At 45.2% G+C, this 18,169-nt stretch overlaps 1 protein-coding gene across 6 annotated transcripts in view; it reads left to right on the forward strand.

The window, feature by feature from the left end:
* The window catches only part of Snx10 (sorting nexin 10), a 67,707-nt gene that overhangs the window by 41,329 nt on the left and 8,209 nt on the right, over positions 1–18,169 (forward strand). For all 6 annotated transcript variants that reach the window (XM_031381901.1, XM_031381903.1, XM_031381902.1 and 3 more), the window contains exons 3-5: positions 11,154–11,240; positions 15,840–15,940; positions 16,295–16,393. In XM_031381901.1, the coding sequence (XP_031237761.1) occupies positions 11,154–11,240; positions 15,840–15,940; positions 16,295–16,393 (287 nt within the window). The remainder of the gene's footprint in view (positions 1–11,153; positions 11,241–15,839; positions 15,941–16,294; positions 16,394–18,169) is intronic.

Genomic DNA, 18,169 nt, shown 5'->3' on the forward strand with positions numbered 1-18,169 from the left:
CAGCCCTGGGGCCCGTGGGACTGTTTTGCTTTCGATACTGTCCGTGCCGTGGGGAGGGAGTCCACAGGATACCAGGCAGGCTTTGAACTCACTGTACAGCCAAGATGGGGGCTTGAATCTCTGACCTTTCTGCTTCTACCTTCCCAGGGCTAGGATTACAGGAGTGGCCTCCATATCCAGCCTCTCAGATACTATAAACCATCTCTAGAAGACTTTTAATCCTAAGTGCAATGTAAAGGCTGAGGTAATAGCTATATCATTTAGGGGAGAATGACCAGGAAAACGTTTGTCCATCTGGTAGAGATACAAGGTGACCTTCAACTAGGTGTGAACCACCATGCCCAGCTTCTTTCCAGTTGTGTATGTGTGCATTGGTGCATGTGTGTGGAGGCCAGAGGTCGACTTTGGGTGTTGTTCCAACATATGTGTTAAAAATCAGTCACTCACTGGAATCTGGGGCTTTTCAGTTAGGTTAGATTGGCTGGCCATTCAGCCCTGGCAATCCTCCTGTCTCCACCTCTCCAGTTTGGGATTCCAGATGCATGCCACTATGACCTGCTTTTTATATGGATTCTGAGGATCAAACTCAGGACCTTATGCTTGCATGGCAAATACTGTATAGACTGAGTTATCTTCCCACGCCCTGTTAATAACTGTTTTTGACATGTTATTGGAGCACCGTTTTAGCTGCTTTTCTAGCTGCTGTGAGTAAGTACCCTGACAAAAGCAACCTTCAGGAGAAATGGTTTATTCTGGTTCACAGTTCATGATGTAGTCTGTCATGGTAGGGGAGCCATGGTGACAGGAGGTGGAGACAGCCGATCGTTTTGTGTCCACAGTCAGGAAGCAGAGTGCTATGAGCTCTCATGTTCAACTTTGTTCGAAAGCCTAGGGAATGGTGACACCCATGATGAGGGTGAGACCTCCCACCTCAGTTAACCTAGTCAAGATAATGCCTCATAGGCATGACGGGAGGGATTTTCATTTCTTTGATTACTCCAAAAATACCCTGTATTGTTTGGGTGATTTCAGATCCTGTCAAGCTGGTAATCAATATTAACCATCACACCAACTATATAAAGATAACATATCTGTGATCTTGAAAATGTCATCTCTGATTAAATGATTTCATAACAATCTTATATCATTAATGAATTTAAAAATGACAATTTCTTCAATAAGGAAGGGAAAAACCTACTGCAAATAGATGTGCAGTGTTCAAAGATTTAGCTTAGATTCTGTCAGGAAGAAATAAATATAGAGAGGAAAGATCCTGGTGTGTTATAACATCTAGCTACTTAACAGCTATTTGTCCATTCTCCATGTGGACCCACAATGCTAAGCTGTAGCTTTTTGAGCATAGCCAGAATTCCTGCTCTTAGCTTCTATGGACCTGCAGGCCCAGAGTCTTCCTTTTTCTCCCCAGCTCTGGAGCATTTCTTCCTCTCTGTTTCTGAGCTTATTTTGGAACCTCGAAAGCTCTGTGCAGTCTTGGCTCTGGGCTGTTTCTAGTAGTGCACTCCTGTCCAGCTTCAGCTCTTCCTTTGCTTCTATACATTGCTGAAGAAGGCTGATACCCCCTGTTCCTTCAGGCCTCAGTTGGAGGTCAGAAAGAGACTTCCATCAACCTTATTTATTTATTTATTTATTTATTTATTTATTTATTTATTTATTTTTTCGAGGCAGGGTTTCTCTGTGTAGCCCTGGAACTCACTCTGTAGACCAGGCTGGCCTCGAACTCAGAAATCCGCCTTCCCCTGCCTCCCAAATGCTGGGATTAAAGGCATGTGCCACCATTGCCCGGCCATCAACCTTATTTTTAAAAGGTATTTTTGCTGTGCAGTGGTGGCGCAGCACTTGGGAGGCAGAGGCAGGCAGATCTGAGTTTGAGGCCAGCCTGGTCTACAGAATGAGTTCCAGAACGGCCAGAGTTGCACACACATACATAAGAGGTATTCTCACCTTCTTGATTACTCCAAGAATACCCTATGTTCAAGGCCAGCTCGAGTTATTGAAGTCTGTAGAGCCTAGTGATTGATTATTGTTCAGTGTAATAAAAGTTAAGATCCCCCTAATCACACATGTCAGGATCAAATGCAGTGTCACTAGTTGTCCTAGAAGTTAGTCCAGTATTTGTGTAAGCACTTTCCAGTTGATGCCCATAGGTAGCAGTCATTCCTAATTAATCATGGGGGTTGGCATGTAGACTGAGACCTACTTGCCATCATTGTTCATGATGCAGATGGCCAGGAGTGACATGCCAGTCAAAGCTCGTGGTGCCAGCCTCGAGGTTTGGTAATTTTTAAAAAAGATTTGGGAAATGTAGTCTCTCTAGTTGAAGCAGCTTTATTACCATAATAAATCTAGCAAGAGGAGAGAAGGGAGTGAGAGTCTCCCTTGTTAGTTAAACACGTTCCATTTGCACATTGGTTTGAATTCCCAGGAGAGCAGTATCTCAGCTGATGGATTGTCCCTATAAAAAGGCCTTGGCACTGGGCCACTGTAAAATTAAAATGAATTCAGACTCACTCATGCATGCAACTTTAATTTACAATTAAAATATTATGGTTACATATTTTAATAAGAATGATTAGACGGACCCAACTGAATCAACCCTTGTGTTTAATGAGACAGAACCCAGATCCAAATGGAAAGGCAGGTGGGTGTGACAGGGGACACGTTTCAGTCAGCAGCATCTTTGGTGGAGTCAGGCATTTTTGTCCCTTTTATATTCTAGTGCCCGGGAGGAGCAGCATTATTTCTCTGCAGCACCCGGGACCTTTGTCCCCTGCCTCCAGAAGCATGTTTTCCTCGAGACTCACATCTTGTTCTTAACCTCTTGGGCTGCTGCTCCCCCATGAAGGAGCGCTGTTTCTTCGTCAGCCACTGGAACTGGAACATCCCTCCTAGGGGATGAGACTCTTTATATCTGTGTATACGTAGTCACATAGTCATGTGTGTGTATCACTTCCTCCTGGGTCACGATAGCTGTATTCTCCCTTTAAGGCTGTAACCTGTGGGTCATGACCCCTTTGGGGGTAGACCAACCCTTTCACAGGGTTATCAGATATCCTGCATATCATATTTACATTATGATTCATAACAGTAGCAAAATTGCAGTTATAAAGTAGCACCAAAAATAATTTTAGGGAGACCACAGCATGAGGAATTGTATTAAAAGATCATAGCATTAGGGAAATTGAGAACTACTGAGTTAGAGACTTATACCTTAAAGATACAGAATTTTCTTCTTCAGAGAACATTTACTTCGTGTTGGGGAATCACAGCGACTCTCAGGCAAACACCAGTTCTTGACACTTGAATGAGTTCTTTGTTTTTAATCTTTTGGTGTTTTGAGACAGGGTCTCTCTATGTAGTCCTCATTGGTCTGGAATTTACTATGTAGACCAAGTTAGCCTTGAACATGAGTTCAGGTTCATAGAGATGCACCTGCCCGACCTCCTGAGTGCTGGGATTAAAGGTTTGTGCCACTACACCTGGCTTGGGTGAGCTAGGCAGGAAGCACCCAGAATATGGCAAGCCCAAGTGTCCCGAGAGAGTTCCATGCACCACCAGGTTCCTTCCCATCACCAACAGAGGAAAGAGTGCTACAGAGATGCCAGGGATCTGTTGCCATTTTAGATGAAAAGCCTTACTGAATGGATGAACAGTGTTGATAGGTTTAAGATGTAGTTTGTTTCCAGTGGAAACATTTTGGACTCCCTTTAAGAAAGGGCGGTGGCTGGGCATTGGTGGTGTACCCTTTAATCCCAGTACTTAGGAAGCAGAGGCAAGTGGATCTCTATGAATTTGAGGCCAGTCTGGACTACAGAGTAAGTTCCAAGACAGCCAGGGCTACACAGAGACCCTGGCTTGAATACCTTCCCCACCTCCAAAAAAAAAAAAAAAAAAAAAAAAAAAAAAAAAAGAAAGAAAGAAAGAAAGAAAAGAAAAAAAAAGAATAATAAAAAGAAAGTTAAGTTTTTCTTTGTTTGGAGATTTGAGGCAAGATCTCACTATGTAGACCAGGCTGGCCCTGCCACTCCTTATTTAGCCTGGGGAGGCCTCAAACACATGATGATCCTCTTACCTGGACCTCTTAAGTGCTGGGACTACAGGTGTACCTGTACCGTACACGATACCCACTTTTGGTATTTTTTGCTTGTGCTTTTGTGGGGCTGGGACTAGCAAACATCTAGCATTCATCCTACCACTGAGCTGTACCCTGCAGCCTTGTAACACAGGGAGGTGGCTTCTGATATTGGGTACTGATTGGAAGGTGACTAGGGTGTGAATGAAGGAATATCACTAAAACCATAGAGACTCGTGTCTCGTGACCCTTTAAACACTCTCTTAAGCCTAAATTTACTTTTTTCCTCTTCTTTCATGTCCACGCCTCTGTCTTACTCTCAGCTGCTGGCATTCTCCCCAGTGTCTTGAGTTTTCCCATTGAAAGATGGCTGAAGCGATGGCTCAGCCTTTGAGAGCACTTGCTGTTCTTCCCAAGGACTTAGCTTTGAATCTCAGCGCCCACAGTGAGTGTGACAGCTCGCAACTGCCTGTGACTCTAGTCCTAGGGGATCTGGTGCCCTCTTCTGGACTTTTTCCTACACTAAGCATGCATGAAGTGCACAGACATACATTCTGACAAAGCACCATAAGCATAAAAATAAATAAAGAAAAATTAAAAGTAATAGTATAGTTTCAGTACGAAAAGCAAAGCAGCCCGGAAAGCCAATTGTTCTCCATGCTGCAGGTTCCAAGGAGCATTGCTATCATTCTGAGCCCATTTGTGTGACAATGTAAGGCTCTGATGCAGGGGCGCTCCCCCCCAACTCCCTCAGTGAACAACTTGGAGCAGGGATCTATGCAAAAGCAAGAGGCAAGAGGAATTTATTGTTCTAGCATGCTGGGGTCGTCCTGCACCCAGAGGAGAGGCTGCGATTCCAGGCAGCCTGTTTGGCCAGTTTTTATACAGTTTTCAGGGCTAGAATAGAGCAATGGCCACTAGGCACAATGTGATTGGCAGAACAGTATGACTTTTAAACTGATTGGTCCTTAGGGGATGAGGTAGCAAGGACTTCCCTTGTCTGTAGGTGGCCAAGGGTCGATCCACCCTGCGGTTTTCCTGAGGAATGTAATCCAAGAAGGGAGGTGCCTATGTGCTCTGTCAACCTCCTCTCCTTTCCAGGATGGGAGGGGTCTTTATTCTCTGGGGTCTGGTGGAATTTTCCAAATGCCCTGAGCTGACTTCTTCAACAGTCACTAGGGAGCTTTGTCTCATTCTGCCTGAATCTCAACAAAAGATTTTATTTCCATCTCCCAGATTTGAAAAGATTTGTTCACTACACAGTATACATTCTAAGGAAAAGATAGACGCTTGGGCTATTCCTTCCCAGCCCTTTCTTGTACTTAATGTGTGTGCATTTTTAGAAAATGGAGAGGATATAGGATTTATAGTTTAATATCCCTCTCTTTCATGTTAGCATTCCAATACATTTTAAATATTAGGACTACTTTGCCAGCTACAACTAAATTAGAAGTGACTGGAAAAAATTAGCATACGTTTATCTTCACATTTATTAGCAGACAGGAGACAGTAAGCTTAGGATGGAAAAATCAGTCAGTAACTGCCTCAGCCAGATGACCAGAGTAAAACAGCATCGAAGACTCCCAGGGGCAGCAGGTGCCTTTGATGTGCTGAAAGATGGGGCTTCACCTCTGGTTTTCCTTCCAAACATGGAGAACCCCAGTCTAGACCTGAGACAAACACTAGATAAGCCCCAACTGAGGAACATCTACAAAAGACCCAAGTTCTCAGAATCATCAAGGTCACCCAAACCAGGGGAACCCCATGAAAGTGTCACAGGCCAAAAGGAGCTCGAAGGAGACACGATGACCAAACCTGTGTCATCCTGGGTTGTGGGTCAAAAATGGAGTCCTGCGTCCACTTGGTGCTAGGGCCACTGGGTGAGGAGGACTCTGGGAGGTTGACTGCACATGAAACTGCCAGGCAGGCGTGGAGCTGTAGAAGTGGCAGGACCCTGCTCCGGGGGTGGGAAAAGGCGCAGTCTGGGGTCCCCGCTGAACTGCTGGAGTCGGGATCCGACTCTCAGGTACCACAGACGCCGCTGGGTACCCAGGGAAGAGCCAGTTCTGGGGTCCCTGGGCCTGCATGGAGGCCAGGGATGACAGGTTCTCACTCTTAAACATCCCAGGCGGCGCAGCTGTATGTCGCAGAAGAGCTGAGAATGGGTGGAGACCCTCAGGCAAACTCTGGCTGGGGGTGCGGAGCAAAGGGAAAAGGGTAGGAGGAGAGAGCTCTGGCAAGGTATCCCGGGATGAGAGAGTCCTTGCTTTGCTCTGGTGGCTAGCTTGGTTTGACTGGCTTGGGTTGGCTGGTGGGCTGTGGCTGGAGTGCAGAGAGGCCTCCTGGCAGGAGGTTAGATGCACGGCTCATTAGGGGAAGACTTGCTCCATTGCTCCAGCACAGTGGGTCCTGATGAGCAGAGATGAGCAGAGATGGTTCGTGGTTTCAAGGCATTCATTGTAGAAAGGCAGAAAGAGGGAGAGAGTAGGGAAGTAGAGGCCAGCCGTGTCCACGTGGAGGGGAGGGGAAGGGAATGCGGAGAGAAGGGGAGCAAGAGTAAGAGAATAAGAGGTAAGAAAGTGAGGAGGGGGGCAAGCAGCTCCTTTTATAGTGGGTTGGGTCATCCTGGCTGTTGCCAGGTAACTGTGGGGAAGAGCATACCTGGCTGTTGCCAGGTAACTGTACTGGTGGAGTCCAGACAGAATACCAGGAGCTTGAGGCATTGCCTACATGACTGTTGGCTATATACCTCTCTGCAGGGGGCTGTGGGAGGCTATAGCTGCGACAGGAATCAGAGGCCCAGGAGGCTGCCAAGGGGGTGGTGGTGGTGGTGATGGTGTCTGGCCAGTGCTCAACAGGGGACCAGGCTGTCTGTGCACGCTCACTGCCCCACACTGGGTGGGAGTGGCAGCTATAGAAGAGCCAGCAGCTAATCCCACTGGGTGGGGACACAGTGACATCATTTTGCTGCTAAAGGAACCAGGATTTGGACAAGAGGCAAATCCAAGTTGTAAACTCAGTCCAGTCTTGCTGGTCATCTGACTTTTGGGCTAGTTGCTTAAGCTTCTCTCATCTGTAGAACTCGGGCAATGTTGCCTGGCTGTTAGGGAAGAAGAGGCTAGACAGACAGATAAAGTTGGAGCTGGGTCAGGGGTCAGGGGTTAGGGAGAAACAGGCCGTGAAAAATCAAAGAGTATACAGTGATTGGGTTCTCTCGGACCTCATGGCCCGCTTTCTCATGGAGTGCAGCAAGGATCAGTTACTTTACATTTTTAATTCTACTCCTCCTGCATTTCCTTTCATAGCAGATGTAGTCATTAGGCCCAAGAAGTCATTAAAGTGTTTAATAAGGTTATTAAATTGACTAACAGCGCCTTTGGAAGCCATTTCCATAGGAAATCCATATGATTCCAGGTATGGGACATGGGGCTGTCCTCTGTGGCGGACAGCCTGTCAGCATCCCGGTGAAGGATGGTAGGCAGGTCATGAGGGATGTGTCTAATTAAGGAGATTATAGGTGAGCCTCGGCTGTCTGGGCATGCTGTTCGTAGCTGGAAGTGTGTTGAAAGTTCACTAATTCCTACTAATTGCAGGGTGGGGGAGGAGAGGTCCATCCAAATTACAGAATATTTTAAAATAAATGTACTTTTATTACATTCAAGTACATATTTTAACTCCAACTAGGCCAACAAATTGTTGCCCTGCACAAGTCTTAGGGGACAAAGTTACTGAGGGTATCAGGGTGATTTTCAATTATTTCTATGTAAATAGGCATTTCTGAAGTTCTTTAGGGTGTTTGAAGACAGTTTGTTCTCATAGATCTTAAGCATTGCACCGGTTGCCTTCTATGGTTAATTGGCACACCCTTGGAGGATGGGATGGGTAAATTAAGATAAACTTGAGGCCATCTAGGAAATAATTTAATTCAATGATAAGTGGTGTCCAAGAGGCCAGGTAGAAGAGGTTTTTATTTCAGCTCAAGTTTAATTTAGTTTTCCCCGTGAAGGCAATTTGCTCATTTGTGCAGGCACCTACTGATTGTTTGACTGATGTTGGTAGGGATGTAGGAAGTTGTCAGCCATTCTTATCTGGAAAGCCAGCCCAAGTTGCTTATGGTAGGGTCCAGGAGAAGAGACCCACTGGTTAGTGTGGTCCAGTACTGAGAATCAGGAGCAAGAGACTCGCCTAGGATAGTCAAATAAATCACACCAGGAGAGATCTGACAAGCGTTGACTGAGTTGTATTTGGAAAATGATTGGATTAGGGAACAAAAAGCAAGAAAAAGGTTAGGGTGGGAAGCAGAAGGAAGAAAAAGAAAATGGCCTGACTTTAGTAATCTAGGCAGGAAGACCAGTGTTCAAGGGTATGAATGACACTATGCCCTGTTGTAATCCTGGAGCCCTCTATCCAGCCTCAGGCAGCTGAGTCTGCTCTCTCCAGCAATGGTCACCACTTATGGAACTGCTGGAAGGCGGAGCCTTGTGTGGTTCTTTAGCTCTCTGTCCTAGGAGGCTCTGTTTTCTGGGGGTTGGGGGGGAGGGGAGCAGAGGGGGTGAGGGTACTGTTACCCTAGGGAAGAGTTAGGTACACAGGAAGAAAGTGTGACAGAGTGGACCAGTCTATGGCTGGAGCCTTAAGTCAGTGAAATCTGGGTTTGGGATCTGAGGTGTGTTGCGGGAGCCTGAGTTAGGACCGAGAGTTTAAAGCCAGTTTGGGTTATGTGGTGACCTGGAAGGAAAGAAGGAAGGAAGGGAGAGCCAGTGCCATCATGGTGGTTTCAGGCAAGGTCTCACTACGTAGCCTTGGCTGGCCTAGGACTCACAATGAGGCGAGTTTGCTCCTGAGCGCTGGAATTAGGGTGTGTACCAATAGGCTTGGATTAAATTTTTAAATTTCTCTCCCCCCTCAATCCCCGTTTCTTTTTCTTGTACTGAAACTGGATTTTCTCCTTCATTAATAAGGCCTAGATTAGAGTTCTTCTTTCTTTTCTCCCCCCTTCCCCACTTCCCCTTCCCTTCCCCTCCCCTTCTTTTTTTCTGAGTCAGGGCTTCTCTATGTAGCCCTGGCTATCCTAGAACTCGATTACCCGTAGACCAGACGGACCTTGAATTCAGACATCCTCCTGCCTCTGCCTTCCATGTTCTGGGATTAAAGCCAAGCGCTACCATACCTGGCTGGCTTTTCTTTTCCTTTAATGCCAGTGCTCTGAGTTGCTAAACTTCTCACTTGGTATGATTTGCTTTATATTTGCTTAGCTTTAGTGGAACATTTCCAGATCTTTCCAGTGGTGTTTTGTTATTTGATCTGCTTAACAGCTGAAATAAGAGTGGTCTCCCCATTTTTCTGGAGGCAGAAAGTGAGGCTTGGTGAACTAATCATTTTAGGAGGTGGGCAAGCTAGGATGTATTTGTAGTTTTGTGACTAGAAATTCTGTCCAAAGTTGGAATGCCAGCAACTGGGGATAGCAAAGAATTATGGTGAGAAAAGCATGTATGTGCTGATTTTAGAACCACTTAACTGTGCTGCTACGGTGGATTGCTAAAATGCTGTGTGTTTGGGCAGATGTGGAGTTTATAGTTCAGATGATCACAGAAGTGCGTCTGCCCTTCCTTCCAATTCTTTGGCTGTGGGTTTGTTTTTGACACAGAGTCTCACCTTGTGTACCTGACTTGTTTGGAACTCAGTGTATGGCCAGGGGCCTTGAACTCCGGACAATCCTGCCTCTACCTACGGAGTGCTGGGATTTTAAGTATGAGCCTCCATGCCTGGTGTCCACTTCTGCTTATGATGCTACCGTTTCAATGCGGGCACATGTTTTCCATCCCCGTTAATGTGTGACATTGAGTGGTTGGAAAGAGTTGGCTTCTGTTCGACTCATCAGAGAATGGGTACCTCTTCCATGGAAAACGGCTATAACCTTTGTGGGAATGTAGCTTCCACGGGACACGGTGACTCGGAACCGGGCACAGTGCCAAGGACAACACGACTTTTGAGGGCCAGTGAAACTTATAATTTCTTTTAAAATAAGAAGAGAGAACTTTTAGGTCAAAGAAAGGCCCATAAAAGCCGGAATGGAGCCTTAGGTGTGCAGGGTTGGGAGGCTTAGATGGGGTGTCGTCTTATGAAGACTGTGGTCTTTCTTCTCTTCCCAGCCTGTTTATTTGATGAGATTGGATGTGTTCAGGGGGTATGGCTGTGAGCCCTAACTCTGTCTCCATCACTCTCTTCCTCTCCCTTGTTACCTCCCCTTCCCCCTTCCTACTGGCCAAGCAAACATAGATTTATTTATTTATTTGTATTATTATTATTATTTTTTCAGGATGGGGTTTCTCTGTGTAACCCTGGCTATCTATCCTGAAACCCACTCTGTAGACCATGCTGGCCTTGAACTTCCAGAGATCTGCTTGCCTCTGCCTCCCTTAGGACCCTGAGAGCACGCACTGAGACACATTCTCAAATTCAGGATCAGGTGTGCCCTTGTGCCTCTGTTTTAGAAAACTTCCCTTTTACCCATAACACAAAGATGAAGAGGAAATGACTTGGTGTATAGAAAATGAACTTAGAAATGGTGGGGGAGAGGGTATGTCTCCCTCCTATTAAGTTCTGGTGGCCCCTGCTCTCCAGGCCAGGCCTGACAGTTCAGTCCCCAGTGTTTGTTTTTTCAGCAGACCTTTGTTACGTTTCTTTATTTGTGAAGTTTATTTGCTAGACAGGTCATAGATATTTGGGATGGTATTAGTAACTGTTGCACTGAGAAGCTGAGACAAATGGCAACTTATTTTTCAAAGATTGAATATTAAGGCCCAGTTTCAGAACTATCTTCTTGATTCTCTCCCGATGCCCTAACACACCAGCTATAAGCCCTCTTCACTCAGTTTTGCATTATTTAGAAGTTTCCATTTGTGGCAAAGTGTTTTCTGGACTCTGGTGACACCTGATTCATGATCTCTACTTCCTTCTTTCTGAGGGACGGTGAGCACACAGGCTGGTACCTCCAGTTCTGTCCTTGCTCCTTCCATCCCCTTCTGTAATCCTGTCTTCCGTGTTCCTGATGCCCTTACAGGAGTTCGTGAGCGTCTGGGTCCGAGACCCCAGGATTCAGAAGGAGGACTTTTGGCACTCTTACATCGACTATGAGATATGTATTCACGTAAGTACACAGCCAGTAGGAAACAGGTTTTAGGTGGTGAATGTTTTATGTGACAAAATGATACTAAGAACTAAAAAATCTCCTTAATTCAGAGAACAGAGTAGGGATGATTTTAGCTAAGTTTGTATCACAAATGAAGCAGGAGTTGAAGAGTTGCTTCTTTGAAGCTCATATTGTACTTGTTTAAAATATTAATATTTCAGTATTTATTACCTTTACTTATAAAGATGTGAATACTTTAAAAATGAATCTTTAAAGAGTATAACTTACTAATGGTATTTCTTTGTGATATTATATTTCTTTTTTTTAAAAAAGTTATATATGTATGTATACATATGTATGTATGTATGTATGTATGAGTGCTCTATCTGCATGTATATCTGCATACCAGAAGAAGGCATCAGATCCCATTATAGGTGGTTGTGAGCCACCATGTGGTTTCTGGGAATTGAACTCAGGACCTTTGGAAGCAGCCAATGCTCTTAACTGCTGAGCCATCTCTCTAGCCTGTGATATTATATTTCAAGATAATATATTATTTGATAAATCTTAAATTTTGAGGGAACATAGAATTTTAGATTACTACATGGCAGTAGGTTTTATTACAGCATTTTTATTCATATGTGCCTTTATACTTTGTTCTATTTTATATAGGGAATCAGAAATTTGGAAATGACTGTGTACAATTAGTTTGCCTTAGTCTAGATTTCGAGTCATTAGTATAAAGAGGAAGCAACCAGAAGTAACATTCGCCCAAGTGGAAATAATACTGAACCGTAAGATTCCGAAATGCCTGTTTGGTGTTGAGTCTGCTGTGTTCATCCCGAACAAGGTCAGCAACCTGTCCTGCATGCATGGAGCCATGTGGAAATCTCCTGCGGCAGCTATGCTGCGGCTTCCACTGCTGCTGTGCAGCAAGGACAGCAGAGTTTGTAAATGGACCCCTGTATTTGTACCCCAGAACTCCTGGAAAAGACAGGAGGCAGAGCAGACCCGCCCGAGACACTTAGCTTGCTGGCTCCTGGTCTTGAGGACACATACTTTCCTGTCTCATCCGGCATTCTGCTGTATCTGCGACCGTATCGAGCTGGCACAAGTGAAGTAACATGTAGCCCAGCATTCAGTGTCATCTGCATACCGGAAGTCTGAACACCACTCTAAAGCTTTTTCCTCCAAGAGTCCTCAATTTAGAAAATAAGCTAGGTATCAAAACTCTGCCCTGCCCCCACCCCTGCCCTGTTTTCTCTTTTTGCAGTTATTTTGTAAGCCACCGATGTTGTTATTTTGCTTTTGTTTTATGCAAAAGCTCACACCAAAGATGCATTCCGTGTGCAAAGTTATGAGCATATAAAGGTAGGCATTTGGGCTGGAGAGATGGCTCAGCATGGAAGAGCACTGACTGCTCTTCCGAAGGTCCTGAGTTCAAATTCCAGCAACCACATGGCAGCTCACAGCAGCTGGAACTCCAGTTTCAGGGGTCTAGCCTCTTTTCTGACCTCCCCAGGGTTCTGCAGGCACTTGGTGCACAGACATACTACTCAGGAGCACACACATCCCCATAAAATTAAATGAGTAAGTATTTTTAAAAAGGAATAGACATTAGAATCAGATGTGGGGGTACACACCTGTGATCCCCGCTTGTTGGGGGTTGAGGCAGGAGGATTAGGAGTTCGAGGTGATTGATTCTCAGCTGTAGAGTGAATTTGAGGCCAGCTTTGTCTACATGAGAACCTGTCTCAGTCCTTTACCCCTCCCCACCCAAAAGGAATGGAAAAAAAAAAAGAATAAGCATTTGAAGCAAAATGAAAAATTTTAATTATTTATTTAACTTCTGAGAGTATTTGTGAGCCTTGTCACATACTTCAGAGCATCATGACATTTGATTATTTTTAGGAGATAATCAAATAACAGATTATTTGGTGCTAATTGCATGATATGAATTCAGAAACCTATTGTCTTAGTCAGGGTTTCTATTCCTGCACAAACATCATGACCATGAAGCAAGTTGGGGAGGAAAGGGTTTATTCAGCTTACTTCCACATTGCTGTTTATCACCAGAGGAAGTCAGGACTGGAACTCAAGGTCAGGAAGCAGGAGCTGATGCAGAGGCCATGGAGAGATGTTTCTTACTGGCTTGCTTCCCCTGGCTTGCTCAGCCTGCTGCTCTCTTATAGAACCCAAGACTTCTAGCCCAGGGATGGCACCACCCACAAGGGACCCTATCCCCTTGATCACTAATTGAGAAAAATACCTTATAGCTGGATCTCATGGAGGCACTTCCCCAACTAAACCCCCTTCTCTGTGATAACTCCAGCCTGTGTCAAGTTGACACACAAAACCAGCCAGTACACCTATACATATGAATAAAAATGCTATAATAAAACCCACTATCATGTATTAATCTAACATGGTTAATACCACATCTCTCTTCCCCCAAACTCGACGTCCTCTTCACAATTACTTCTGTGTTCTGGTGTCTCTCTGAAGTAATACTCAGTTGACAATAGTAAGGCTTGGTGCTGGCCGAGACAAGCATATGGATTTAGAGGGACTGAGACAGTCAGTGGAGACCTGCTCCTGTGGTACAACTCAAAGCGGGAAGGTGAGCGAGGCTTGAGGCTAACCTTCGTTAGTTAGCTCGGAGGGCATCCGCTGGGGATCCGTTCACTCAAATGAACCTCAAGGGATATGATACCAGGTGACTCTGGAATGTTCATAGTTTCTTGGGATTATAAAACAGTAATGATAGAACTGGCTGGCCCTTCAAGTATCTTTCCCTGACCCTATCTTCTGGTTGAGGCACTGACAGATGGAGCGTATTCTCATATCAACATCTATGTGCCAGGAAACTGGATTTAAATGAGTCCAACCTACGCTGGCGATGTAAGAAGTCCCTGCGGTGGCCTGGTTCTCTCTGAGGAGAGGGTCCTGAGAGGATGGACCTTGTGAGGGCCATGACTCTGGTGTAACAAAGCCTGCTGTCTTGGTCCCCAAGGAGGGCGCTAGTCAGGCAGCGCTGCACTTCGGAAGTTGTCCCTCAGAATGCGTCGATGCCTTAGGCATCTCTGGTAGGTTTTGCTTCTGTGGCAGCTTAAGTGGCTGGATGTAGTGCTGTGGCCTTTGCAGCTGAGTCTCTTAACCTCCCTGCATCCAGTAACTTTGCCCCGTGTTTCATGGGGACAGCTCATGAACAAAATGTACACAGTCCTTTAGATTTCCGAGAAAACGGCTCAACTTCACTGGCAGAATAGTTTTGGAAATAATGAAGATCTTAGTAGCAAAAGTTAATTTCTCATTTAGCAATGCAATGATTACGAAGTGAATCTTTGTTTAAAATGAATATATAAAATAGAGGATGTTTTTTGTTTGTTTGTTTGTTTTGTACGGGTGGTTGAGATTTTACACAAGGTCTTACTCTGTATCCCAGACTGCCTGGAATTCACCCTGTAGTCCAAACTGGCCCCAAACGCGTGGTCATCCTCCTGCCCCAGCCTCTTTGGGTCTTTGGGTTATAGGTGTGAGCCACCGCAGTCAGCTGAATTGGCCTTGTTTTTTGAAACTAGTAGACACAGATGTTTGTCAGCTTTGTGCGTCCCCAGAGGAGGCTCTTTGCTCATTCTGTGTTTTCCCAGAGGAGTGACATTACGGCCTAGCTTAGGCTGGGGACTTAGACCTGTTTTTTTCCAAGTCTGTCTCGGGGCTGCTACAGGGAAACAGACATCTGGTAACTAATGCTATCAATTCTACCTGCCAGTTGCTTTCCGGTCATCTTCATGTCCACCCTGTTTACCCCACTCAGGGAACTAGAACTGATGTCATTTTCTTGGAGGAGAACCAGAGCTGACATTTATGCCTATTGTGGGCACTGACAATGAGCCCCACTGCTGTGTTCCTGACTCAGATCACTCTTCCCTCCCATTGTCTAGTAGGGACGGGAAAATGTTGTCTAGGTGAGCATTGACTTCAGGATTCCCAGGGTCGGGTGGTGTCCATATTGAGATGCAGATGTCTGTGTTGCTTTGTGAAGAGCTGCAGGAAGTCAGTTCTGATCCACAAATGCCCCGGGTTGGTGTTAAAAATGCAATGGATGCGCTCGAGCATTGTGCATTTTAGGACTTGTGTGTGTTTATCAAGATGGGGATCTCGCTGTGTAATCCAGGCTGGATTTGAACTCAGTCCTCCTGCCTCCTGCCTGAGTCTGAGATGACAGGGTGGACAGCCATATCCGCTAGAGTTTTCCTTAGTGATCCATCTTTGGAAACAATGCTAGTAGTTAGGAAAGCACAGGTCTCCTTCAGGTCTCTGGTCAGGGGTGAGCCATGCCTGCCCAGGACTAATACTGCTCATTCATGTCATCGTGGCTTCTTCGGGACTGAAACTGATGGGTTATATGAAAGATTTTGCATTGCACACATAAAGGCACACATGTTTTATGGCTTGCATACTACTTAGAGTGAGGGTGACATCATGATATATATATGTATATATACATACATACATACATATATACATACATATATATATACATATATGTATGTATATATGTATAAAGTGCTTTTTCCCCTGAGGTGAGGTTCATGTTTTTCTGTTTCTATACAGACGAATAGCATGTGTTTTACAATGAAAACATCTTGTGTGCGAAGAAGGTATAGAGAGTTTGTGTGGCTGAGGCAGAGACTCCAAAGCAACGCATTGTTGGTGTAAGTGACTTACAGTTTAAAGTACTAGGATCTGGCTGCAACAGTGTCGTTCTGAACGTTGTGATAGCATTAAGATGCATGAGGTAAGAACAGGGCACAGGCGTGCTTCCTCTGTGCCTACTGCATCTGAATTTAATATCCATCTCTTAACTTTACTAGCTTTTATGGATATTAATCACAAATGGCCCCAGAAGTGTTTAAAAACAGATTTTCCTTTAAATGAATATCACACAGCAATAATTAGGTGATGGCTGTGTGATAATTATTACCATGCACAGCATGCCTTCACTTTGAGGGATGTCTGGAGCTAAGTCACTGTGATTTGGTGATTGACTTTTTTTTCTTTCTTATCAGACAATTACCAGAACTTCCATCTAAAAACCTATTTTTCAACATGAACAATCGCCAGCATGTCGACCAGCGCCGTCAGGGCTTGGAAGATTTCCTCAGAAAGTAAGTAAGGGTCTGCACCAGGCAAGGGATGTAGACAGAGGGGCTCTGAAGTGATGCCGGACTGCTGGCCACATACCTTCATATCCTGTGTTAGAGCGCCATCTTGTGGCTGGAATCAAATGGTACAGATGTGAACAGAGCCTGCAAACAATGGATGGCTGAATCAGAGAATAGACGCATGGTCTCTTAAGAGGAAAGTAGATACAGCGCCAGCGTACACTTCTAATGGAAGCACTCGTGAGGTTCAGGCAGAAGGATTTCTGTGAGTTTGAGGCCAGCCCAGGATTTGTAGTGAGTTCCAGGCCAGTCTTCGTCAAACAAATACAACAAATAAATACCCCCAAACCAATCCAAAACAAACATCAACAAAGGTTAAGCAGATGCAAGCTACTCAGGAGTCTGGCCGACAGAAAGCACCCGTTTCCCAGGAGATAAGTGTGCCTTGTATTTTCAAGCAGCACTTCTTTAAAACTGGTTTCAGATACAGCAGTTAGAACAGACAGACCGAAGTAGCCTTGAAGGCCCTCCTCTGATTGCATGGCTCAATTTGTCAAGTGCGTGTGTCGTCCGTCCGAGTGGTCTCAGTAGGTTGATTTCTGTGATGGGGCACGCTTCCACGATTCCATGGGAGCCGCCTGGAGTCCAGGCCACTAGGACTTCCCATTGTCTCCCTCCCTCCCTAGAGCACCAGGATAGGAGGCCTGTCCCCCACTGATTTGCACACAGATTCTGAAGCTGGGCTGCTGGGGTTCAAATCCTGGATCTGCCACTTGAGTAGCTGGGAGTCGGGCAAGCTTTCCCTTTGGGCCAACGTTGTCCCATCTATAAAACAGGGACAATGATAGTCCTTCCCCCATAAGGGCCGAGCCAGTTAAGCGGGCTAAGGGCTGCAAAGCACTTACAGTGGTGTCTGACAACCTAATTTCTGAGTGTTGGCAGTTATTATTATTCTAGTACTCACGGCAGAAACAGCTGTGAGTTTGCTTTTTCATCTCCTAGCTAAGGAGTCAGGAGGCCCCAACTCTCCTTTTCTCTAGTGGCTTTGGGTCTGAAATTATCTCCTTCTGAGTTCACTAACCAGGACCCTGAGCTGGTCTGAACTAGCATGCTGCTTTTCCCCATAGGGCCCATTTATAAAGGGCCTGGGTATTGAGTGTGCACATGAATATTAATATTTGTTTCTATTAGATTGGCATGATGCCTTTCCTTCCAGGAGGTCCCTGGGATACGCAGAAAGCTGGGAGCTGATGAACTGAGGGCAGGGGAGACTGACACGGGAGTGATCCCTGTGGAAAGGAGCCAGAGGAACTGTTGGATGAGCTGAGGCCTCTGAAAACATCACAGCAGGGTCTTTTGTCATGTCACAGGTGTGACAGAACAAAGTGCTGGTCAAGACTTTCACCATTTTTCCCTTAGGGACAACTCTGTTTTTAAAATTATTATTATTATTATTATTATTATATTTATTATGTTTTAATAATATATTACTTTTAAAATATACTTATTTTTATTTCATGTACATTCATGTTTTGCCTGCATGTATGTCTGTGTGAAGGCGTCAGATCCCCTGAAACTGGAGTTGTAGGCAGTTGTGAGCTGTCATGTGAGTGCTGGGAATTGAACCCAGGTCCTCTCAGGGATCAGCCAGTGCTCTTAACCCATAAGCCATCACTCTCCAGCTCCTAGAGTAAACTCCGTTAATTATCATCTCTAAGGTGCCTAGGTCTTTTTAGAGCAGCCTCCATTCTAGATTCCATGGAAGCTGCAGCATGGCCT

This window comes from Mastomys coucha, unplaced genomic scaffold (assembly GCF_008632895.1).
Source record: "Mastomys coucha isolate ucsf_1 unplaced genomic scaffold, UCSF_Mcou_1 pScaffold20, whole genome shotgun sequence".
Lineage (NCBI taxonomy): Eukaryota > Metazoa > Chordata > Mammalia > Rodentia > Muridae > Mastomys > Mastomys coucha.